This window comes from Oncorhynchus kisutch, linkage group LG17 (genome assembly GCF_002021735.2).
Source record: "Oncorhynchus kisutch isolate 150728-3 linkage group LG17, Okis_V2, whole genome shotgun sequence".
In the NCBI taxonomy this organism is placed as follows: Eukaryota; Metazoa; Chordata; class Actinopteri; order Salmoniformes; family Salmonidae; genus Oncorhynchus; species Oncorhynchus kisutch.
In genome coordinates, this window is record NC_034190.2 from 56,909,463 (window position 1) to 56,935,656 (window position 26,194).

At 43.0% G+C, this 26,194-nt stretch overlaps 1 protein-coding gene across 2 annotated transcripts in view; it reads right to left on the reverse strand.

Annotated features, from left to right (window-relative positions):
* The window catches only part of LOC109907000 (multiple epidermal growth factor-like domains protein 6), a 78,985-nt gene that overhangs the window by 42,823 nt on the left and 9,968 nt on the right, over positions 1–26,194 (reverse strand). For both annotated transcript variants that reach the window (XM_031794136.1, XM_031794135.1), the window contains exons 2-10: positions 10,090–10,212; positions 7,236–7,361; positions 3,926–4,048; positions 3,683–3,805; positions 3,070–3,207; positions 2,802–2,924; positions 1,982–2,104; positions 1,551–1,724; positions 431–562 (exon numbers count right to left, since the gene is read on the reverse strand). In XM_031794136.1, coding sequence (XP_031649996.1) covers positions 431–562; positions 1,551–1,724; positions 1,982–2,104; positions 2,802–2,924; positions 3,070–3,207; positions 3,683–3,805; positions 3,926–4,048; positions 7,236–7,361; positions 10,090–10,212 — 1,185 coding nt within the window. The remainder of the gene's footprint in view (positions 1–430; positions 563–1,550; positions 1,725–1,981; positions 2,105–2,801; positions 2,925–3,069; positions 3,208–3,682; positions 3,806–3,925; positions 4,049–7,235; positions 7,362–10,089; positions 10,213–26,194) is intronic.

Sequence of the window (26,194 nt, forward strand, 5' to 3'; positions counted from 1 at the left end):
CGAGAGAGGGTGTGAGAAGCAGAGACAGAGGTAGGGCGTTATTTCTCTCAACAAAGCTATACACGGTAGATACATCATCAAAATACGGAATTTTCTGTAGGATGATCATGTCTGACAGAATGTGAATTCCATTTAAACATAAGGTAGGCCACTTTTATAGCTTCACCCAGCAATAGATAGAGAAACATTTGGTTCGAACTTAGATGACTAGTAACACAACAGGGGTGTATTCATGAGTGTACACTATAGCAAACTGTTGCAAAACTTTTTGCAAAGGAAATGTTTTGCAGTCCCCTCCATATTTACATTGGTTTCCTTTGTTTAGTTCCTAGTAAATACATTCTCAGGTGATCAGCATCACCTGTGACTTTGAGGGTTTAAACCCTGTTGATGTTTTGATGTTTTGTTTTCTCTGCATGGCTTCACTCACTCTGGTTGCAGACAACGCCTGTCCACCCATCAGGACAGTCACAGTGGCCCTCCTCCATGTCACAAACGCCACCGTTGGAACAGTCGTCACATGTCAGGCTGCAGTCGTAACCAAACGTGTTGTTTAGACACACTGGGGAGGTGGAAGAAGAGGAGAAGAAGGAAGAGGAATAAGAAGTAAAAAAATATACAGTAGCAGTCAAAAGTTTGGACACACCTACTCATTCCATGACTTTTCTTTAGATTTACATACCCAAATCTAACTGGCTGTAGCTCAGGCCCTGAAGCAAGGATATGCATATTCTTGATACCATTTGAAAGGAAACACTTTGAAGTTTGTGGAAATTGAATGTAGGAGAATATACCACAATAGATCTGGTAGAAGAAAATACTCTTGAAGCTGGCTGAAAGGCTGAAAGAGTGTGCAAAGCTGTCATAGGCAATGTCACAACTTCCGCCGAAGTTGGTTCCTCTCCTTGTTCAGGCGGCGTTCGGCGTCGCCGGTCTTCTAGCCATCATTGATCCATTTTTCATTTTCCATTTGCTTTGTCTTGTCTTCCCACACACCTGGTTTCAATTCCATCATTACATATTGTCTATTTAACCCTCTTCCCCCCCCACATTATTTCTGGTGTTGGACAGGTTTTATACACATTGTATTGATTGTTCTATTTACGGTGAATTTATTATTAAACTGCGCCGTTGTAACACAGTTTTTGCTCTCCTGCGCCTGACTTCTCTGCCGCCAGTATGCACCCCTTACAGGCAAAGCCTGGCTACTTTGAAGAATCTATAATCCAAAATATATTTTGATTTGTTTAACACTTTTTTGGTTACTACATGATTCCATATGTGTCATTTCATAGTTTTGATGTCTTCACTATTATTCTACAATGTAGGAAATAGTAAAAATAAAGAAGAACCCTTGAATGAGTAGGTGTGTCCAAACCTTTGACTGGTACTGTATACGTAGATAAATATTGGGAAAAGGACTTGGAGTAATCTTAAAAAAGAACCAAATTCTACATCGGTGCAAACAAGCTGTTAAGGAACTGCTTATAAGCTGCTTGTATAGGTGTTACGACAGCCTTATGTAGATGTTACTACAGGTGTATGTATACCAAAGGTCTGGGTGAGGGTGCTCTGGGCCCGCAGCTCTCCCAGGCTGTCCTCCTCGTAGTCGTCATAACGCTCTAGCGGCTGGAAGTAATCCCCCAGCAGGGTTATCTGGGGCAGAGGGCGCTCTACTGCGATGCGACTGCTCCTCTCCAACGCCTCTACTGCCCCCTCCAGGGCTGGAGGGAGAAAGTACAACAGTCATTGTCATTCTCCTTGCACACTTTCTCTCCAAACTAATATCCAGTTGAGCATGCCACTTATTAACATAAAGCAATTTGTTGCTTGTAAACTCTGGGCCCTAGCTATAGCCTTTAACTTGTACTGCCAGTTATAGCCTACCACTAAGGCCCAGAGTTTTTCATAGTCAGGTTACAATCAGGTCAGAAAAACTCCTGGCTACCACCAAGACAGGATTCATATCTATTCCACTTACGAATACAAGAGACACGGTTCTCATCTAGCCGGTGTCCTAGGTGACAGTAGCACTGAAAGGAGCCGGCTGTGTTCTGGCAGGTATGGTCACAGCCTCCGTTGTCTACCAGACACTCATCGACATCTGCAACATCAACAACCAGAAAATGCAGATTTCCTGAAGAAAATGTATGTGCTTGCTTCAGCAGTCTAAAATATATTTAATGGGGCGGCAGGGTAGCCTAGTGGTTAGAGCGTTGGACTAGTAACCGGAAGGTTGCAAGTTCAAACCCCCGAGCTGACAAGGTACAAATCTGTCGTTCTGCCCCTGAACAGGCAGTTAACCCACTGTTCCTAGGCCGTCATTGAAAATAAGAAAAAATAAGAATTTGTTCTTAACTGACTTGCCTGGTTAAATAAAGGTAAAATTTAAAAATTTTAAATTAAATGGTAGTGTCAGTGGTTTAAATTGTTACAGTTGAAGCAAGCACCCTTATTAAAACAGCACAGAAAATGGCATTAAAGAGCACCATAGGTTCAGCATCATCATGACATGACATCATCGTACACAGCGGGGTGTCTTCCTGCTTAGAAACATCAACAACGGAACTCAAATCTGCCAAGACTGCGATTATTGGCACCATCCAATTTGCCCCTTTGTGGTATACATACTGTGTACAGTATATTGGGAAGAGCCAACTATTACAATCTTGACAGATTTAGATTCTGTTGATGTCTTTAAGTAAGCAGTAAGTCATAACACTGTGTAGATATATAAAAAATTAAAAAACATATTTGATCCAATTTTGATCAAGGAAGTTATGTTGCTTAATAGAACGTACCATCACAGCCACACCCATCCGAATTGAGACGGTAGCCAGCCCCGCAGTAGCATTCGTAACCCCCGGGATAGTTGGTACAGTCCTGCTCGCAGCACGAGCTTCCTACCTCACACTCGTCCAAGTCTGAAACATACACAGTCGTTGTTGACAAGTCTGTCTATGGAGAGATTTTAGTGGCAATTTTTTCAATAACTTTGAATTCATGTAAAATTCTAAATTATTTGCAGATAAAAATCACTCCATATCGATCAAACTGCTCTTTGCTCACCCACACATGTCCTGAGGTCATCGTCCAGGTGGTAACCATGGTGACAGCTGCAGACAGGTCCGAGGGTGGAGTGTTGGCACTTTTGGGAACAGCCTCCGTTGGCAGTCTCACAACCATTCACGATCTCCATCTCGATTCCTTACGAGAAAGAAATATGGCCACATGCCCAGAATATAGGATTATCGTTGCATTGTGAAGTTCTGCTGATCTGCGCTTTGGAGTTGAGTGAGAGTGAATGAGAGTTGACAGAGGGAATGGGAGCTGACTGAGGGTGAATAGGAGTTGACTAAGGGAATGATAGTTGACTGAGAGAGAATGGGAGTTGACAAAGTGAATAACAGGACTGAGAGTGAATGTGAGTTGACAAAATGAATGTGAGTTGACTGAAAGAGAATAACAGTTGAATGAGAGTGAACGTGAGAAGACTGAGAAAGAATGTGAGTTGACTGAGGGTGAATGGGAGTTGACTGAGGGTGAATGGGAGTTGACTGAGGGTGAATGGGAGTTGACTGAGGGTGAATGGGAGTTGACTGAGTGAATGAGAGTTGACAGAGAGAATGGAAGTTGACTGAGTGAAAATGATAGTTGACAGAGTGAATGGGAGTTGACTTACGATAGCATTTCCTGCCATCGGCACCCAACTCGTATGCTGGGTTACAGACACAGGTGAAGGAGCCCTGGGTGTTATGGCAACCGTGGGCACAAGCAGCTTTGTCGGTCTCACACTCATCAATGTCTGGGACAAACACACACAACTTTGAACTACTTGCTTTTTAGCATTATCATCATAATCCTCATCACCACCATAACCAATAAAATCATCACCAGACTCATTTAGCAAATGATGGATATTTACCTTCACAGTTTTTGCTATCCTGTGCCAGTATGTATCCAGGAAGACAGTTGCACTGAGCTCTTCCTCCGTCATTCTTGCAGGTGTGCATACAGCCCCCATTTCTGTCTGCACAGGGGATTCTTACTGAAATACAGTTACATGGGATGAGTACACACACATGAACATTGAAAGAAACATTCACACACACACACACACACACACATTTCATAATATTCACTTGTCAGCCTTTCTCTCTCTCTGACTAATAGAGACATATGCATAATACACATAAGCAACATACACAGACACATTGTGACGCCCCTGAACGTCTCAGTGCTTCTCCTTCCAATAGGGCGCTTCCCTTTTAATTCCCAATGAAATAGCTAGCATCAGCTGCTCAAAGTGGGGTGGTGATGGAGAAGCGAATGAGGATGTGTTCAACCCTCAGTTCCGAAGCTTCTTTACTCCGTTTGTTTTGTTGTATTTAAAAGTGTGCTTTGTAGCCTAGTCGCAAGTTTAACCAGGATCGGATCCACTCATTGCTTCCTTTGGACTACACATCTGTTGTTCTCTGTTGGTTCTTCATGGCCTTTCACCTCTGGAGATCTGTTGGCGGATTGGATTGTCTGACTGACCGACTGACTAGAACTATTTTGCATACAGTATTTCATTTGTTTTAGAGTGATGTATACCGTGATGATTTAAGACTTATTGAGATGTGATATTTTTCATGGTTGTGTGGTAAAATAGTTTATATTTTGATTGTATGATTGAGACTGGGTTTACGCTACACTTTATGAGGTCACTTGAGTTCACTGAACTCATTTACCAGGCTGGACTCTTTTAGGCCCGAAGTATGGGACTTTTCTGGAGGAACCAGAGCTCATTATTTGTTATATTATTATGTGTGTGATCATTTATGTTGGTAATACAACCCACGCGAAAGAACACAGTTGTTTTGAAGTTATTTCCAATGTTTTAAGGGTTTATGAAAAGTGTATGTCCATCCTGACTTTTACATGAGTTCTTTGTATTGGTGTTGACTTGACAAACCAGACGGGACTCATTCCCTCCCAAACCAAAAGGAAAAATCCATATTTTCTCTGGTGGGCACAACCTACCTGGCACCCCTACAAACAATAACCTCAAGTCAAAACCGTTACAACATACACAGACTGACAGATACACACACACACACACACACACACACACACACACACACACACACACACACACACACACACACACACACACACACACACACACACACACACACACACACACACACACACACACACACACTTCATTTCCTCTTGCTAGCCCTTCTCCCCTGTGGATTTAAGAGAGTAAATGGGTAATGTGGTTAAATGGTGGTGTGGTTACTTTCTCTGTGCAGAACAGGCCATAATTACTTTCATGTCTGCACCCCCGAGGAGTGAATTTCCAAGGAGCTCCACTTACTAGAAATTATGCACTTTTTAAAGCTTTTTAGATTTTTTTCTTGGTAGTTAGTTGTTGATGTATGGTAGACGATGTTAGACAGTGCACATCTAGCTAAGCAAGAAATGGAGATGGCTTCATATATTGTAAAGGGACAGAAAATCAGAAAAGGTAGAAGAAGTCCACATCTGCCCATAGATAGAATTGATACAGCAGTAACAATGTTACTTTTTCACAATGCAGGTTTGTTTGAAATCCACCCTAGGTGGATAACTATTTAATGCGTTTCTATATGTCGCTTTTGGATCGGGTTCGGTAACCATAACAACAGCGGAACTCTGGTAAGCCTCCTGATGATTGCATTAACCAGTCATTCTGCTGGCACGACAGACCATTGGTCAGAGGTCGCCAAGGCGATGACGGCCTAGTTGGACTGGTCTCTCTCTCAGACCTTGGAGTCTGATAAAAGACAGGAGGAATTTCAAAGCCTGCCAAAGTGCACAGTAATTTAACATATAGGGTTATTACAGTGTTCACTCCCAAATAGCTGCATTCTCTATATTACATCCTAATATATTTATATAAAAGTATCCCCCGCTTTAGTGCTAAAATTGGGCTAATGCATGTCTGGTATCAAAACCATTTAAATATAACTTCAATCCTATTGGATCTACAATAGCATTGACATCTCTCAAAGTGCTTTTTTTTTTTTTGAAAATGTGAAATTCCAAGAATATTAAATACGTCCATATGTCTTGATATATAAAATACGACATGATATATCTGAGATCTACTTGTCGACCACAATAAGAACCGTCTGAAGTTAAAGGATCTGAGCTGCCAATGGGCTTTGGGTAAGGACTGAGGACTGCCAGGCACGATATCTGAAGCCAACCACTCCAGCACAGCTGTATCCTCTATCTACTGTATCTTTAGCAGGAGGAAATCTGGGTGCTATAGTTTGGCCTAGTAGTCATTAACACAAGCTAGTAAGTACAGTATCGATGAACATAATCAGTGCCGTCTCCAGCCTTTAAGTACGTTTCAGGAGGAAATCTGGGTGCTATAGTTTGGCCTAGTAGTCATTAACACAAGCTAGTAAGTACAGTATCGATGAACATAATCAGTGCCGTCTCCAGCCTTTAAGTACGTTTCAAAGTCATTGCAAGCCATGAAACGCCTTTATGCGGTCAAACGCCTTTATGCGGTCATACCAAATGGGCATGGGGAACAACGATGGCCACATGTGCATTTGAGTTTGTTTAAATGCGGTGTTTGTCCACGGTTTTCATGAGCCTTGTCTGAGAAAATAATGTGGAGTTGGTAAGGAAAACACCAGGCTGGAGTTAAAGTCATGGACTTGCATCAGGTTTATTCGGATCCACGACAGGACCGGACCAGACCAGACAGACAGACAGACAGGAAGTGAGCTGTTGAAGCACAGACCACAAAGCCAACACAGTCAACACAGTCCGCACAGTCAACACAGCCAACGAAGTCAACACAGCTAGCACAGCCAGCACAGTCAGCATTTTGTCATTTCACCTCATCTCTGACATGGCAAACAAAGACAAAAAAGTTTGTGCTGCATGGAGATTCAAGGACAAGATGGACTTAGAAATTGCATGCACACCCACATCCACTATAAAGTTTAGGCACAACAGTGCAGTAACATTGATTTCATTGTTTTTGACAAAACTAGCGTAATGCGACACCTCATGGTGGATCATTGCTATCAGTCAACCACAGAACACACATGTGTGAGCCATGCAACACTTGATAAACGACCACCAACCTGATCCGTGTCTGGACATGACTTTATGATTCATATTGAACATATGGAATATTACACGGACAGACATTTTTTTTATGGCAGTCTAGCGGCACTTACGTATGCAGTGTTTGCCGTCCTCTGCGAGCTGATAGTTGGGTCTGCAGCGACACTGGTAGTGAGCCGGGGACAGTTGCACACAGTTCTGCTCACAGCTTCCATTGCTGACGGCACAGGATCGGACGGCTGGAGACAAACACACAGAGAGAGCGACAACAGATCAACAATTAAAGGTGATGTATAGTACACAAATAACGTTGATTTATTATCATATGAAGAAAAAAATACATGTTTCGATGCTCTCAAAGTCTAATGCAGACAGACACTATTGTTTTTTGTTTCCGATGACCTACATTGACACAGGCCCAGAGTTTTTCATGAGAGCAGGATAAACTCCTGGCCCTAACAATGACTAGTAATTGTTATGAACATTACAAGCACAGTAGGTCTGCTTTCTCTGACAGCAGGAGCAAGTGTTCGTCTATATGTTTTCTCAGAAAGAGCGAAAGACCACGAGATCGTTTCAAACATTGGATGTATCATAACCCAAGGTGAACTGTATCTCTTTATGAGAAGTAGCTCCTCCATTTTCATTTGGATGAACTAAGAAAAGGGAGTCCCAGTTTCAAAACAAAAACTATAATGTACCCCATCTCCACTCCACCCTTGGAATGTGATGATCGCACACTCTGCTCCAATCTGTTTTCCCTTCAATTGCTACCTCGGAAGAAAAGCCCAATTATTATGGAGAGAAATGCCGGAGATAATTCATTTTTTGCTGCTCCATTAGCGAGCCATCGTGTTGTGCCAATAAGCGTACGGACAGCAGGGGGTAGTTACGTGGCTCATTGCAGTGGACCTTGTACAGAAACAACCCCTGCCGCTAACCTCTAGGCCATTGGAACCTTATGTACAGTATATCTGACAGGAATGGATAGATATAAGCAATATGGTAGTGGCTTAACCAATATTGCTTACACCTAGTCCTGTCAGATCTACTAAAGTACCTAGAGTGGTATAGGGGAAATGGGTTGTTTCTGGACAGGGCCTATGTTTATGGAGGAAAGCCATGAGATTATCAGTGGAAAGTATCAGGTCTTCCCCTGACTGGCAACGTGCCCAGGGGAAGCCAACATGAGTCAGCGGACAGTGTTGCTTGGGAAGATTGATTTACAAACAATGGAGAGCAAATGGGCAATCTATCAACACTCCACATAGCCAATATGTGAGCCAGGTAGCGATATAGCGTTGGTCCAAGTTTCACTGATTCTCAAAGAACAATGATCATTTTCCTAATGATGGATGAGTTGGCTCTTTTGACTGTGCTAAGATCCAATGAGACTGACTGTCTGCAGTTAGCTTCTATAGTACTTGCTCCTGGTTTCAGGAGGAATCACAGGAACAGAGCTCTTAGTGGAGGGAGGCTCCAGAGCACTCTAGTGTGAAGAGGGAGAGAGACTTGCTTTCCTGGCCGGTTTGGTTCATCTGGGAATGCTAAGGGGACAGTTGAGACTACTTAGGGCTCATAATCTAAAAGGCCAGACGTACATGGTTCGACACAATGTTCAGGGAAAGGGAGGACTTCATTGAAAGGAAATGAAGCATTATCAAGAGTGAGTCTTTCATTTAAACTTTTGCGAAGTCGGATCACACTACTCATGTTATTTTTCAGTAAGCCATATCACACACAGTTTGTTAAGGATGTCTTATGTTTTTCTACTGTTTGGAGCATCCTTGAGTTCATCAGCTGCCTTTCATTTAAAGGAGGAAAATGAGGCCTGGTGAAAAACAACGTGAGAATGACGAGGCGGTTTGTTTGACACATCACTCCATCAGAGGTTTCTGTGCCTTCAAAGCAGCCTGATTAAAATCTAAATAAATAACTCTATTGATTCTGCGCTTCTGGACTGCACACAGATGATGTGCATAAAGACTACAGGGAATCTAAAATTAGAGTGTGTGTCAAAGCACATGGTCTGCCTCTTCAATGGTGAAAAGGAAAAGCAATGTGATTGAAAGTCTTTGTAGTTGAGCTGAGAGGACAGCATTTGGGGTGGCCAACCCTGGAGAGCTCTAAGTGGTGCACATTTTGTTCCAGCTCAGCTTTAACAGTAACACACCTGTTTCTACTAAATAGCTGTAAGACCTTGATTAGCTGAACCAGGTATGTTAGTGCCATGCTGGAACAAAAGCCTGCACACCCAGTAGCTCTCCAGGAAAAGGGGTTGGCCACCTGCACTCTAAGTCATCACTCTGCAGAATTCTATTCACAAACTGAGGTAGTGTAATTTAGGGCCCATTTGGAGTATCTCTGTGGAAATTATAAATAACAGGCACACTAACATTTCATCCAGACCAGCTCTGGTCAAAGCCAACTGTGTTTCAACAGGCCTCGGGGCTTCCCACCCACTGGGCACATACTGGTTGAATAAACATTGTTTCCACATAATTTCAATGAAATTACGTTAAACCAATGTGGAAAAGACGTTGAATTGACGTCTGGCCCGCTGTGCGGTAACAGATGACATCTAAGCGAGAGAGTGTGTTTGCATGTACACATATGCGAGAGAGAGAGAGAGAGAGAAAGAAGAGAGGGAGACACTGCACTACTATATATGCCCAGACACAAACCTGCTCTGACAGGGCTGCTGGGGAACAGTGGGAAAGCTTGTCTTCTGCCAGCACAACAGACTCTTTGATTCCCCCTTTTGACACAAGCAGAAGGTGGAGACCCCTCTTTCACTGCTTTGATGTGAGTCCCAGCTTCTCCCGTGGCCTAGCTTCCAGACGGTGAGGGCAACAACAGAATACATCCACGTTGGCCCACATCCACCTGATTCATCCCAAACCTCCCTCACCCCCCTGCACCCCTTTGACCTCAGGTGACCCCTCCACACCCTCCCCTGGATCTTACCGATGCAAGTCCGGCCATCTGTGTGCAGACGGGTGCCCGGGTTGCACTCGCAGTAGTACGAGCCCCTGGTGTTGACACATCGGTGCTGGCAGCCCCCATTATAGACCTGACACTCATCAATATCTGTGGGAGAGAAATGACAAATCAGTGTAATCACTCGTTAATTAATAGTAAAGAACAGTAAATTGTGGTGGACCAGCTCTGCCTAAGCCCAAGGCCGGCATTATGAGCGGGGCTTAGGGGGCATGGCCTGCCCTATCGTACCTTGTAATATTGATAATTTATTTGACCGAGATGCGCACCAACAGAAAGACCTATCAATCTCAGATAAATCATCCAAACGAGCAAAACAGCGCCCCTCTGTCTCAGTATGTGTAGCCCATGTACAGTCGTGGCCAAAAGTTTTGAGAATGACACAAATATAAATTTCCACGAAGTTTGCTGCTTCAGTGTCTTTAGATATTTTTGTCAGATGTTACTATGGAATTCTGAAGTATAATTACAAGCATTTCATAAGTGTCAAAGGCTTTTATTGACAATTACATGAAGTTGATGCAAAGAGTCTTTGCAGTGTTGACCCTTCTTTTTCAAGACCTCTGCAATTCGCCCTGGCATGATGTCAATTAACTTCTGGGCCACATCCTGACTGATGGCAGCCCATTCTTACATAATCAATGCTTGGAGTTTGTCAGAATTTGTGGGGTTTTGTTTGTCCACACGCTTCTTGAGGATTGACCACAAGTTCTCAATGGGATTAATGTCTGGGGAGTTTCCTGGCCATGGACCCAAAATATTGATGTTTTGTTCCCCGAGCCACTTAGTTTTCACTTTTGCCTTATGGCAAGATACTCTATCATGCTGGAAAATGCATTGTTCGTCACCAAACTGTTCCTGGATTGTTGGGAGAATTTGCTCTCGAAGGATGTGTTGGTACCATTCTTTATTCATGGCTGTGTTCTTAGGCAAAATTGTCAGTGAGCCCACTCCCTTGGCTGAGAAGCAACCCCACACATGAATGGTCTCAGGATGCTTTACTGTTGGCATGACACAGGACTGATGGTAGCGCTCACCTTGTCTTCTCCGGACAAGCTTTTTCCGGATGCCTCAAACAATGGGAAAGGGGATTCATCAGAGAAAATGACTTTACCCCAGTCCTCAGCAGTCCAATCCCTGTACCTTTTGCAGAATATCAGTCTGTCCCTGATGTTTTTCCTGGAGAGAAGTGGCTTCTTTGCTGCCCTTCTTAACTCCAGGCCATCCTCCAAAACTCTTTGCCTCACTGTGTGTGCAGATGCACTCACACCTGCCTGCTGCCATTCCTGAGCAAGCTCTGTACTGGTGGTGCCCCGATCCCGCAGCTGAATCAACTTTAGGAGACAGTCCTGGCACTTGCTGGAGTTTCTTGGGTGCCCTGAAACCTTCTTCACAACAATTGAACCGCTCTCCTTGAAGTTCTTGATGATCTGATAAATGGTTGATTTATGTGCAATCTTACTGGCAGCAATGTCCTTGCCTGTGAAGTCCTTTTTGTACAAAGCAATGATGACGGCACGTGTTTCCTTGCAGTTAACCATTGTTGACAGAGGAAGAACAATGATTCCAAGCACTGCCCTCCTTTTGAAGCTTCCAGTCTGTTATTCGAACTCAATCAGCATGACAGAGTGATCTCCAGCCTTGTCCTCGTCAACACTCACACCTGTGTTAACGAGAGAATCACTGACATGATGTCAGCTGGTCCTTTTGTGGCAGGGCTGAAATACAGTGGAAATGTTTTTTGGGGTCATTTGCATGGCAAAGAGGGACTTGCAATTAATTGCAATTCATCTGATCACTCTTCATAACATTCTGGAGTATATGCAAATTGCCAACATACAAACTGAGGCAGCAGACTTTGAAAATTTGTATTTGTGTCATTCTCAAAACGACTGTACTCTATCTGATGCTGTCTGGACAAAATGAGTATGGCATTAGCTTGAAGGGGGGTCCCTTGAGACCCAGCAGTTCTATTTGAAAAAACAAATGTGTGCAGCACTTGCAGACATCGGAGGTCCCATGAAAAAAAAGCGCCCCCTATTTAAATCAAATATCCTTCCAACTGATTTGTTCTGGCACCAGTCCTGCCTAAGCACCAGAAGTCCTGCAGGCCACTTACAGAGAAGCGATTAGACACACACAGAGCAATCAGCAATGAATACAGGCGCATGCCAATCTCACAGGGCCAGGAGGTAACTGGAGACAGATGGACGAAGGCCAGGACAGTTAGCAAAAAAAGTACTGGAGGGCTGGTAAACACACACACACACACAACCAGCCCTCTAACCACAGAAGTCCTACGGCATCTTGACAACGCTTGTACTTCAAGCAACCTGTCTTGTAGGACGTAGAACTCATATTCAAATTGTAATATTCCAGACCATCAGCAATTTAACAATGAAAACATACTTCCTATTCTTTTATATGACTCTCCAAGAATAAGGCAGAATAATTAGCTAGCTACACTGAACAAAAATATAAACGCAACATGTAAAGTGGTGGTCCCATGTTTCATGAGCTGAAATAACAGATCATAGAAATGTTCCATATGCACAAAAAGCGTATTTCTCTCAAATGTTGTGCACGAATTTGTTAACTTCTTATGGCTGGGGAGCAGTATTGAGTAGCTTGGATGAATAAGGTGCCCAAAGTAAATGGCCAGCTCCTCAGTCTCAGTTGCTAATATATGCATATTAGTATTAGTATTAGATAGAAAACACTCTGAAGTTTCTAAAACTGTTTGAATGATGTCTGTGAGTATAACAGAACTCACATGGCAGGCAAAAACCTGAGGAGAAATCAAAGCAGGAAGTGAGAAATCTGAGGCTGGAATGTACTCAACACAGTTCCCATTGAAATCCGCTTGAGATATGATGTTGCACTTCCTAGGGCTTCCACTAGATGCCGTCTATAGAAATGTGAATGAGGCTTCTACTGTGTTGTGGGACTGAATGACAACAGAATGAATCAGGTGTCTGGCAGTCAGCCATTTTCTGGCTGCGCGCATTGCACATGATAACGACCTGCGTTCCATGGCTCCTGAAAACACAAAGGAATACTCCGGTTGGAACTTTATTGAAGATTAATATTAAAAACATCCTAATGATTGATTCTGTACTTAGTTTGAAATGTTTCTTCGACCTGTAATGTAACTTTTTTAAGATTTTGTCCGACGTAACGCTGACCAGAACGAGCGTTTGGATATGTATACAAAACGCGCTAACAAAAGTAGCTAATTGGACATAAATAACGGACATTATCGAACAAATCAAGCATTTATTGTGGACCTGGGATTCCTTGGAGTGCATTCTGATGAAGATCCTCAAAAGGTAAGGGAATATTTAGCATGCCATTTATGGTTTATGTTGACTACAACATGGCGGCTATTTTGACTTGATTGTTCTGAGCGCCGTCTCAGATTATTGCATGGTTTGCTTTTTCAGTAAACTTTTTTTGAAATCTGACAGAGCGGTTACATTAAGGAGAGGTATATCTATAATTCCATGTGTATAACTTGTATTATCATCTACATTTATGATGAGTATTTCTGTTGAATTGATGTGGCTATGCAAAATCACTGGCTGTTTTTGGAAATAGTGAAAATAATGTGCCAATGTGAACTCAGATTTTGTTTTATAAATATGAACTTTATCAAACAAAACATACATGTATTGTGTAACATGAAGTCCTATGAGTGTCATCTGATGAAGATCATCAAAGGTTAGTGATTCATTTTCTGACCTAACATAATCGTAACATAACATAATCGACTCGGTGCTGACCTAACATAATCGTTTGTGGTGCTTTCGCCGTAAATCCTATTTGAAATCGGTCACTGTGGTGGGATTAACAACAAGAATACCTTTAAAACGGTATAAGATACTTGTATGTTTGAGGAATTTTTATTATGAGATTTCTGTTATTTTGAATTTGGCGCCCTGCACTTTCAGTGGCTGTTGTCATATCATCCCGGTAACGGGATTGCAGCCCAATTAACATCCCTGTTGGTGAGCATTTCTCCATTGCCAAAATAATCCATCCACCTGACAGGTGTGGCATATCAAGAAGCTGATTAAACATCATGATCATTACACAGGTGCACCTTGTGTTGGGGACAATAGAAGGCCACTTTAAAATGTGCAGTTTTGTCACACGACACAATGCCACAGATGTATCAAGTTTTGAGGGAGCAATTGACATGCTGACGGCAGGAATTCTCACCAGCAGTTGTTGCCAGAGAATTGAATGTTAATTTCTCTACCATAAGCTGCTTCCAACATAATTTTAAAGAATTTTGTAGTATGTCCAACCGGCCTCAGAACCGTAGACCATGTGTATGGCGTCATGTGGGCGAGCGGTATGCTCAACGTTGTAAACAGAGTGCCCCATGGTGGCGCTGGGATTATTGTATAGGCAGGCAACAAACACAATTGCATTTTATCAATGGCAATTTGAATGCACAGAGATACCGTGACGAGATCCTGAGGCCCATTGTCATGCCATTCATACACACCGCCATCACCTCATGTTTCTGCATGATAATGCACAGCCCCATGTCGCATGGATCTGTACACAATTCCTGGAAGCTGAAAATATCCCAGTTCTTCCATGGCCTGCATACTCACCAGACATGTCACCGATTAAGTTTGGGATGCTCTGGCTCGATGTGTAAAACAGCTTGTTCCCGCCAATATCAAGCAACTTCACACAGTCATTGAAGAGGAGTGGGACAACATTCCACAGACCACAATCAACAGCCTAATCAACTCTATGCGAAGAAGATGTGTAGCACTGCATGAGGCAAATTGGTGGTCACGCCCCTACTTTTTTTAAGGTATCTGTGACCAACAGATGCATAACTGTATCCCCAGTCATGTGAAATCCATAGATTAGGGCCTAATGAATTGATTTAAATTGGCTGATTTCCTTATATGACCTGTAACTCAGTAAAATCTTTGAAATTGTTGCATGTTGCGTTTATACTGAATGATTAAACACATTATGACAGTGATTTAATAGTTTGCAAATTTGAGAAAAAAATGATCAAAGTGGTGGCTATCTCCTGCACAAATTCTGTGCAAGGAAGTCGGTCTCCAGTGCTGTGACTTGATCAGCTGCTTAGCTAACTTCTGAGCTAGCTTACTGACATAGCTAGTTAGCTTTCTAGCTCTATCTTTATTGACATAAAAGGCTTGCTTAAATTACATTGAAGTTGTCGACATACAGTCCCAGCATGTTTTATGGTAGCTCCATGATTAATTCAAACAGCTTTGAGGCAGAAATGGGGTTCAGCAGACGATGTCACCTAGGTAATATTATCTAGTGTTAGACACCACGTTGTAGCCAAACTACGTTTGATCCATCCCATTAGTCTTTGCGAGATACGAGACAGATCAGTGCAAGCAATGCTAAAATGGAGTATATCTACCCCATTTATTAGAACAAAAATGAACCTTACACCTGGATTAGGAATGGCACTAGAAAATTCACATATGGCCCCATGCAAGCTTCCTCAAAGGCAGTAAACATCATCCAGTTCCTCTCCATAACAACCAGTTTTATATGTCCTTCACAGGCCAGAGGTCAATGATTCCCTTAGAAAAATATATTGTGGTTTTGAAACTACAGTTAAAGTGCAGTAACTGCTGTCGATTGTGGTATTTTGGACGCAGTAATTGCAGAATATCTGCAGTGTACTGCAGTTGAACTGCAGTTATACTGCACTTTAACTACAGTTACACTGCTAAATTACTGCAGGAAGAATTTTTTTATTTTGGATGCAGTATTTGTAGCATACTGTGGTTATAATTCACTCACTAACTGCCGTTGTATTCCAGTGTACTGCAGTTATACTGCACTCTGACTGCAATCTTTTTTCATAAGGGTTCTCTGTGCCTCTATTAAAACTTGATCCAGAGGCTCCTATGACATTAAGTGTCCTTCAGGGGCCCGTTTGAAGACATTCTCTTCTGGATATCACCCTTTAAAGAGCGCTACCATAGGGAAAATAAATACTCAGCACAAACCTGCAGCTATCAAAAACGTAATAGTTTCCTGCAGAGTAGATTTAGCTCTATAAGCTACACATTTGTTCTTCTAAGGAGCCACATCCATACAATGCACAAGATACATATTGCAGAAAAAAGCAGTCATAACAAATACAGTATGTCACTATGAAGAGAGTTGCTGACTCCATCAAAGCAATGAAGTGACATTTTCTTAATAAGACGAGAGCTTATTCTCCATTCAAGATTTATGGAGAACAAACATGGTTTCCTTAGTTTCTTTGAAATAGAGCCATCGTTCCACAATGTCAAGTCCAGTAGCATTCCACGACACGCTTTACTGTTATCATTTCAAGGCACTGTGGTCACACGGCTCGCCTTTCAAGCCTATGAGAAACCATCTGTGACGCAGACATCCCCTACTTCCAACTTCAACAAAACCAGAGACCACCAAAACAAGACGAATGTCAGAATGAGAGATAGGCTATGAGGAGGTATTTGGCTTTTGAAACAAAGACCTTTGGATGTCCTCTGATGTCCTCTGTCTTCTGTTCTGGAGCTATATTAGGGTCCACTTGGGGGCAAGGCCTGAAAGAGACTTCGGAGGACGTTACTAAAGCCGGAAGGAAAGGTCTGGCTTCGGGCCTCAAGAGGCCCAGGAGTGGAGAGTGGCCCAGTTGCCATTAAAACTGGGCAGTGTGATAAGCAGTAAATGCCTGAAGTGATCAGCCAAATTATGTTTACTGGATTTATCTTGGTACCATAAGGAATTTGGAGTTACAGCAAAGTTCAATCTATGTATCAATCTATACGGAGCAAAAATAAACGCAACATGGAACAATTTCAATGATTTTACTGAGTTACAGTTCATATACGGAAATCAATCAATTGAAATACATTCATTAAGCACTAATCTCTGGATTTCAGATAACTGGGCAGGGACGCAGCCATGGGTGGGCTGGTTAGGGCGTAAGTCTACCCACTTGGGAGCCAGGTCCACCCACTGGGGAGCCAGGCCCAGCCAATCAGAATGTGTTTTTCCCAAGAAAAGGGCTTTATTACAGAAATAAATATTCCTCAGTTTCATCAACTGTCCATGTGGTTGGTCTCAGACGATCCCACAGGTGAAGAATCTGGATGTGAAGGTCCTGGGCTGGTGTGGTTACACGTGGTCTGCGGATGTGAGGACGGTTGGATGTACTGCTAAATTATCTGGAGTTGGGGGTGGCTTATGGTAGAGAAATTAACATTCAATTCTTTGCAGTCAGCATGCCAATTGCACGCTCTCTCAGAACTTGAGACATCTGATGCATTGTGCACATTTTAGAGGTGGCATTTTATTGTCACCAGCACATGGTGCACTTGTGTAAGGATCATGCTGTTTTATCAGCTTCTTGATATGCCACACCTGTCAGGTGGATGGATTATCTTGGCAAAGGAGAAATGCTAACAGGGAAGTAAACTAATTTGTGCACAACATTTGAGAGAAATTCGCTTTTTGTGCGTGTGGAACATTTCTGTGATCTTTTATTTCAGCTCATGAAACATGGTACCAACACTTTACATGTTACGTTTATATATTTGCTCAGTATATATTTGAACATTTGGACAAATATCAAATCCAACAAAAACCTTGCTGCCAGCCAATGCAAACAAATGTACATATGAGAGAAAATTTGCTTTACATGTAGAATTTGGCCAAGTAATCCACGTGATGTGTCTGGGTGAAGTCAAGGCTGTCAGTTGAAATTACTTGAAAGTCCATTAACAGACAAAGGAAACTTTCTAAAATAAATGTATTTATTCACGAAGCTGTCTCTTTCATCCTCAGATTGTATTTACAGCCATTTGTTTCCCCATACAGAACACCAGCTGGAGGGGGTGGGGGTGGGGGTGGGGTCTTTGCTACGGCATTTAATCACTTTCCCCCAAGAAAGCCTTGCAGCCAAGAGACTCTTAGTGCCAGACGTTATCTGTTTCACATGGCCAGGAGCGTGTAATAGTTCTGCCCAAAATGTGGAGCTCAGAGACCCATTTACAGCATGTTAATGTATAAGGATTTGAACATCTTGCTACTTTTCACAGCCAAGGGACAATTTACTGCTGAAGGGCCTTGAGACCAATTGGATCGAGAGAGAATCCAAATAAAAACAAAGATATGTCTGGATTAATTAGTGGAACGGCAAGAGATGAAAGCCGAAAAATAACACAAAGAGGGTGAGAAATGAATGGTCAGGGACCTTAGTTTCATTGCTTTAACCTTCAGGTTCCAAACAAGGAGTTACTCAAAGTGAAACACTCATATTTCAAGTTGACTGACAAATATCACCAACTGTTATACATATAGAATCCAATTACGGATAATAAGAAAAAACACAACGTCATGATTCTTCCATGCTCTACCATATGGCGATTTTAATACAGTATATGTAGACACTGGTATGGTGCTGGAGATAATGAATATAAGGTTGAAAAATTGTGGAATATTGCCATTTGACAGTGATGGAACGAGTGGCCTGTCTTGAAAAACACAAAGCAGTGCCAGACAACCCCATTTGGGCGATGTAAGGTAGAGGAGGGTAATGTAGGGTATAAGAGTACAGTCAATAGGGGCACTAGACTGCAGCTTTGATTAAACGTCAGTCTCCCTCTGACGGACAAAGACAAGCGTGTCCAGACAGCTCAACAGACAGTCTGGCACACTCTCTGAGGCAGCCCATGATGATAAAAGGGCTCATCAGAAGTCTTACTTGCATTCAGGACTATTGTGATGATGATTAAAGTCCTGCCTATTCTACTCCAGGAGATAAATAACTATGTCTGACCCCTGAGGTCCACCGTACTCTGATGGCGAGCAGCCTTGTGCTGATGGGGCGTCTGAGTTTATATACAGTAGGCACTACTAATTTATCTCACATTGCGCTGGCAACCCCATTTACATTCTTCAGGCAAGATATCTGAGTTGTTAATCATTGTCTTAAGGAGGTAGGCACTATGACATTATATATTGTTTTCTCCCCCAAATCGACAAAGGCTTGAGTTCCTTTTTACCAAACAAAACAATTGAGAGACTAAAAAATAAGGGAGGGGAGGGCAACAGCATGAACTTTTCTTCACATTACAACTGAACTAAATCTGCTCTAAGCGTCAGTTCCATAACCTTATATCCTCTAGATAATTACAGGGTGAAACATGAAGATGAATCTCAAAAGAAACGTTGGCAGACAAAATGGCTGTTCACGGGTCATGAATGTTAAGCCTCCACAACAAAGTGGTCAGTACACATTTCAATTTGAGAGATGATAGCTGTTTCCACATGTTATCAATCTTATGGCTTAGAGTCATTTTATTAAGCTGCTAGCATATACAAGACGTGACAGGTTTTTATAAGACGCAGCCAACAGGAAGATCAAACCCAAAGCCACATCAACACTGATGGAAAATGGGGATTCATGAAACATGCCACGCAGACTTTACACACTGGCGTGCGCACACACACGCGCTCAACACAAGTTCACTCGCAGGCACACACGCTCAGACATCACCATTTTTAATAATAAATCCCTTTTAACTTCCGTCGCCGACAGAGATGGCCGCCTCGCTTCGCGTTCCTAGGAAACTATGCAGTATTTATTTTTTTACGTGTTATTTCTTACACTGGTACCCCAGGTAATCTTAGGTTTCATTACATACAGTCGGGAGGAACTACTGAATATAAGAGCAACGCCAACTCACCATCAATATGACCAGGAATATGACTGTCCCGAAGCGGATCCTGTGTTTTGCCTTCCACCCAGGACAATGGATCGGATCCCAGCTGGCGACCCAAAACAACGACGCCGTAAAAGGGGCAAACGAAGCGGTCTTCTGGTCAGGCTCCGTAGACGGGCACATCGTGCACCACTCCCTAGCATACTACTCGCCAATGTCCAGTCTCTTGACAACAAGGTTGATGAAATCCGAGCAAGGGTAGCATTCCAGAGAGACAGAGACTGTAACGTTCTTTGCTTCACGGAAACATGGCTCACTCGAGAGACGCTAACGGAGTCGGTACAGCCAGCTGATTTCTTCACGCATCACGCCGACAGAAACATTCATCTTTCTGGTAAGAAGAGTGGCGGGGGGGGGGGGTATGCCTTATGATTAACGAGACGTGGTGTGATCATAACAACATACAGGAACTGAAGTCCTTCTGTTCACCTGACGTAGAATTCCTCACAATCAAATGTCGACCGCATTATCTACCAAGGGAATTCTCTTCGATTATAATCACAGCCGTATATATTCCCCAACAAGCAGACACATCGTTGGCCCTGAACGAACTTTAATTGACTCTATGTAAACTGGAAACCACATATCCTGAGGCTGCATTCATTGTAGCTGGGGATTTTAACAAGGCTAATCTGAAAACAAGACTCCCTAAATTCTATCAGCATATCGATTGTGCTACCAGGGCTGGTAAAACCCTGGATCATTGTTATTCTAACTTCCGCGACGCATATAAGGCCCTCCCCCGCCCTCCTTTCGGAAAAACTGACCACGACTCCATTCTGTTGCTTCCAGCCTACTGTCACGTTCTGACCTTTATTTCCTTTGTTTTGTCATTATTTAGTATGGTCAGGGCGTGAGTTGGGGTGGGCAGTCTATGTTTGTTTTTCTATGATTTGGGGATTCCTATGTTTCGGCCTAGTATGGTTCTCAATCAGAGGCAGGTGTCATTAGTTGTCTCTGATTGAGAATCATACTTAGGTAGCCTGGGTTTCACTGTGTGTTTGTGGGTGTTTGTTTCCGTGTCTGTGTTTTTCACCACACGGTACTGTTTTGGGTTTCGTTCATTCCACGTTTATTGTTTTTGTATTCAGTTGTTCATGTGTACTATTTCTTATTAAAAGAACCATGGACACTTATCACGCCGCATATTGGTCCTCCGATCCTTTTCGCCTCTTCTCTTCGGAAGAAGAGGAAATCCCTTACACCTACAGACAGAGACTAAAACAAGGAGCTCCCGCGCTCAGGTCTGTTCAACGCTGGTCGGACCAAACTGATTCCACCATGGATTGATGGCAGCATTCGTGTGAAACTGAAAGCGCGAACCACTGCTTTTAACCAGGGCAAGGTGACCGGAAACATGACCAAATACAAACAGTGTAGCTATTCCCTCCGCAAGGCAATCAAACAAGCTAAGTGTCAGTATAGAGACAATGTAGAGTCAACAGCTCAGACACAAGAGGTATGTGGCAGGGTCTACAGTCAATCACGGATTACAAAAAGAAAACCAGCGGACCAGGATGTCTTGCTCTCAGACAGACTAAGTAACCTTTTTGCTCGCTTTGAGGACAATACAGTGCCACTGACATGGCCCGCTACCAAAACCTGCGGGCTCTCCTTCACTGCAGCCGACGTGAGTAAAACATTTAAACGTGTTAACGCTCGCAAGGCTGCAGGCCCAGACGGCATTCCCGTTTCGTCCTCAGAGCATGCGCAGACCAGCTGGCTGGTGTGTTTACGGACATATCCAATCATTCCTTATCCCAGTCTGTTGTTCCAACATGCTTCAAGAGGGCCACCATTGTTCCTGTTCCCAAGAAAGCTAAGGTAACTGAGCTAAACAACTACCGCCCCGTAGCACTCACTTCCGTCATCATGAAGTGCTTTGAGAGACTAGTCAAGGACCATATCACCTCCACCCTACCTGACACCCTAGACCCTACTCCAATTTGCTTACTGCCCCAATAGCTCCACAGACGACGCAATCGCAACCACACTGCACACTGCTGAACCCATCTGGACAAGAGGAATACCTATGTGAGAATGCCGTTCATCGACTACAGCTCAGCATTTAACACCATAGTACCCTCCAAACTCGTCTTCAAGCTCGAGACCCTGGGTCTCGACCCCGCCCTGTGCAACTGGGTACTGGACTTCCTGACGGGCCGCCCCCAGGTGGTGAGGGTAGGTAACAACAACTCCACCCCGCTGATCCTCAACACTGGGGCCCCACAAGGGTGCGTTCTGAGCCCTCTCCTGTACTCCCGGTTCACCCACGACTGTGTGGCCATGCACGCCTCCAACTCAATCATCAAGTTTGTGGATGATACTACAGTGGTAGGCTTGATTACCAACAATGACGAGACGGCCTACAGGGAGGAGGTGAGGTGTCAGGAAAATAACCTCACACTCAACGTCAACAAAATAAAGGAGATGATTGTGGACTTCAGGAAACAGCAGAGGGAGCACCCCCCTATCCACACGACAGGACAGTAGTGGAGAGGGTAGTAAGTTTCAAGTTCCTTGGCGTACACATCACGGACAAACTGGTCCACCCACACAGACAGCGTCGTGAAGATGGCGCAGCAGCTTGTCACCAAAATTCAGCTTGTCACCAAAAGCACACAAACTTCTATAGATGCACAATCGAGAGCATCCTGTCAGGTTGTATCACCGCCTGGTATGGCAACTGCTCCGCCCACAACCGCAAGGCTCTCCAGAGGGTAGTGAGGTCTGCACAACGCATCACCGAGGGCAAACTACCTGCCCTCCAGGACACCTACACCACCCGATGTTCACAGGAAGGCCATAAAGATCATCAAGGACAACAGCCACCCGAGCCACTGCCTGTTCACCCCGCTATCATCCAGAAGGCAAGGTCAGTACAGGTGCATCAAAGCAGGGACCGAGAGACTGAAAAACAGCTTCTATCTCAAGGCCATCAGACTGTTAAACAGCCATCACTAACATTGAGTGGCTGCTGCCAACATACTGACTCAACTCCAGCCACTTTAATAATGGAAATTGATGTAAAAAATGTATCACTAGCCACTTTAAACAATGCCACTTAATTTCATGTTTACATACCCTACATTACTCATCTCATATGTATATGTATGTACTGTACTCTATATAATCTACTGCATCTTGCCATCTTATGTAATACATGTATCACTAGCCACTTTAAACTATGCCACTTTATGTTTATATACCCTACATTACTGATCTCATATGTATATACTGTACTCTATACCATCTACTGCATCTTGCCTATGCCATTCTGTACCATCACTCTTTCATATATCTTTATGTACATATTATTTATCCCTTTACACTTGTGTGTATAAGGTAGTAGTTGTGAAATTGTTAGGTTAGAATACTCATTGGTTATTACTGCATTATCGGAACTAGAAGCACAAGCATTTCGCTACACTCGCATTAACATCTGCTAACCATGTGTATGTGACAAATAACATTTGATTTGATTTGATTTAAAGCAGGCTAAACAAGGAACAACAGCCAACAGGCATAAAAGTATGTTTATCTGTGACTGTGCAGAACATACACTGAGTACATAAACATTAATTTGTCTCCTCACCTTCATCAACACTGACTGAAGTGGATTTAACAGATGACATCAATAAGGGATCATAGCTTTCACCTGGATTCACCTCAACAGTTTTTGTCGTGTTTGCCGTTGTCTTTCCACGACAAACACTGTTGAGGTGAATCCAGGTGAAAGCTATGATCCCTCATTGATGTCATCTGTTAAATCCACTTCAGTCAGTGTTGATGAAGGTGAGGAGACATGTTAATAATGAAGGATTTTAAGCCTTGAGACACTTGAGACATGCATTGTGTATGTGTGTCATTCAGAGTTTTGAGTGTCAAGACCTGCAACATTGCTGGGTTTTTCAGGCTCAACAGTTTCCCGTGTGTGTCAAGAATGGTACACCACCCAAAGGACATCCAGCCAACTTGACACAACTGTGGGAAGCATTCGACACCTTGTGGAGTCCATGCTCCGACGAATTGAGGCTGTTCTGAGGGCAAAAGGGGGTGCGAATCAATATTAGGAATGTATTCCTGAAGTTTTCTACATTCAGTGTATACTAGCCTCCTATTTCAGTGAATTAAAGGACATACTACACTGCATACAGTACAAACTGTTCATTCGGAAAGTATTCAGACCCCTTGACTTTTTCCACATTCTGTTACATTACAGCCTTATTCTAAAGTGGATTAAATAGTTTTTTCCCCTTATCAATCTACACACAATACCCCATATTGACAGAGAAATAAATGTTTTTTCAAGATTTTATTTTAGAAACAAAAATATCACATTTACAAAAGTATTCAGACCCTTTAATTTGTTGAAGCGCCTTTGGCAGTGATTACAGCCTCGAGTCATCTTGGGTATGATGCTACAAGCTTGGCACCCCTGTATTTGGGGAGTTTCTCCCATTCTTCTCTGCAGATCCTCTCAAGCTCTGTTGGTTGGATGGGGAGAGTCGCTGCACAGCTATTTTCAGGTCTCTCCAGAGATGTTCGATTGGGTTCAAGTCCGGGCTCTGGCTGGGCCACTCAAGGACATTCAGAGACTTGCCCCGAAGCCACTCCTGCATTGTCTTGGCTGTCTACTTAGGGTTGTTGTCCTGTTGGAAGGTGAACCTTCACCCAAGTCTGAGGTCCTGAGCACTCTGGAGCAGGTTTTCATCAAGGATATCTCTGTACTTTACTCCGTTCATCTTTCCCTCAGTCCTGACTAGTCTCCCAGTCCCTGCCACTGAAAAACAACCCCCATAGCATGATGCTGCCACCACCATGCTTCACTGTAGGGATGGCGCCAGGTTTCCTCCAGACGTGACACTTGGCATTCAGGCCAAAGAGTTCAATCATGGTTTCATCAGACCAGAGAATCTTGTTTCTCATGGTCTGAGAGTCTTTAGGTGTCTTTTGGCAAACTCCAAGTGGACTGTCATGTGCATTTTACTGAGGTGTGTCTTCCATCTGGCCACTGTAACATAAAGGTCAGATTGGTGTATAACTGCAGAGATGGTTGTTCTTCTGGAAGGTTCTCCCATCTCCACAGGGGAACTCTGGAGCTCTGTCCATGTGACCATCGGTTCTTGTCACCTCCCTGACCAAGGCCCTTCTCACTAGATTGCTCAGTTTGGCCGGGCGGCCAGCTCTAGGAAGCGTCTTGGTGGTTCCAAACTTTTCCATTTAAGAATGAAGGAGGCCACTGTGTTCTTGGTGACCTTCAATGCTGCATAAATGTTTGGGTACCCTTCCCCAGATCTGTGCCTCGACACAATCCTGTCTATGAACTCTACGGACAATTCCTTTGACCTCATGGCTTTGTTTTTGCTCTGACATGCACTGTCAACTGTGAGACCTTCTATAGACAGATGTGTGCCTTTCCAAATAATGTCCAATCAATTGAATTTACCACAGGTAGACTCTATTCAAGTTGTAAAAACATCAAGGATGATCAATGGAAACAGGATGCACCTGAGCTCAATTTCGAGTCTCATAGCAAAGGGTCTGAATACTTATGTAAAGTTATTTCAGTTTTTTTTCATTTTTAATACATTTGCAAACATTTTTAAAACCTGTTTTTGCTTTTTCATTATGGGGTGTTGTGTGTAGATTGATGAGGAAAAGTTTTTTAAAATCCATTTTAGAATAAGGCTGTAAAGTAACAAAATATGGAAAAAGTCAAGGGGTCTGAATACTTTCCGAACGCACTGTAGTCTAGGGGAGACTGGGGTTCATTGTCACAGCGGTAAATACTCCCAATCTAAATCGTGTAATATTTTTAAGGTTCAAATGTTTGAATTCTTTGAAAAAACATCCACCTGGTCAATTTGTGTTAGCATGACTAAACACTAAGGTGAGGGGAATTTATGTGTTTATCATAGAAAGAAAATAAATGCATTATTGGTATTTTCTTTGTAAATGTTTGAATTATGGGAGTATCTATGAACAATTATGTTTCTTGAAAAGAGGGAATAAAGAGCTACCCTTCCGGTCAAAAGTTTAGAATGTAGAAAATAGTCAAAATAAAGAAAAACCCTCGAATGAGTAGGGGTTCTAAAACTTTTGACCGGTAGTATATATTTGGTAGTATATATTTTGTGTGTGTGTTATAAAGAGCCCCCTTAATTTCTGTCACACACACCCACAAGTGTGCAAACATACGTATACACCCTACAAATGTTATTCTCACAGCATAAAATTCTGACTTTTGTTAGGAATATCAACAGACCAAAGAAAGGAGTGGCTATTTCTAAGAC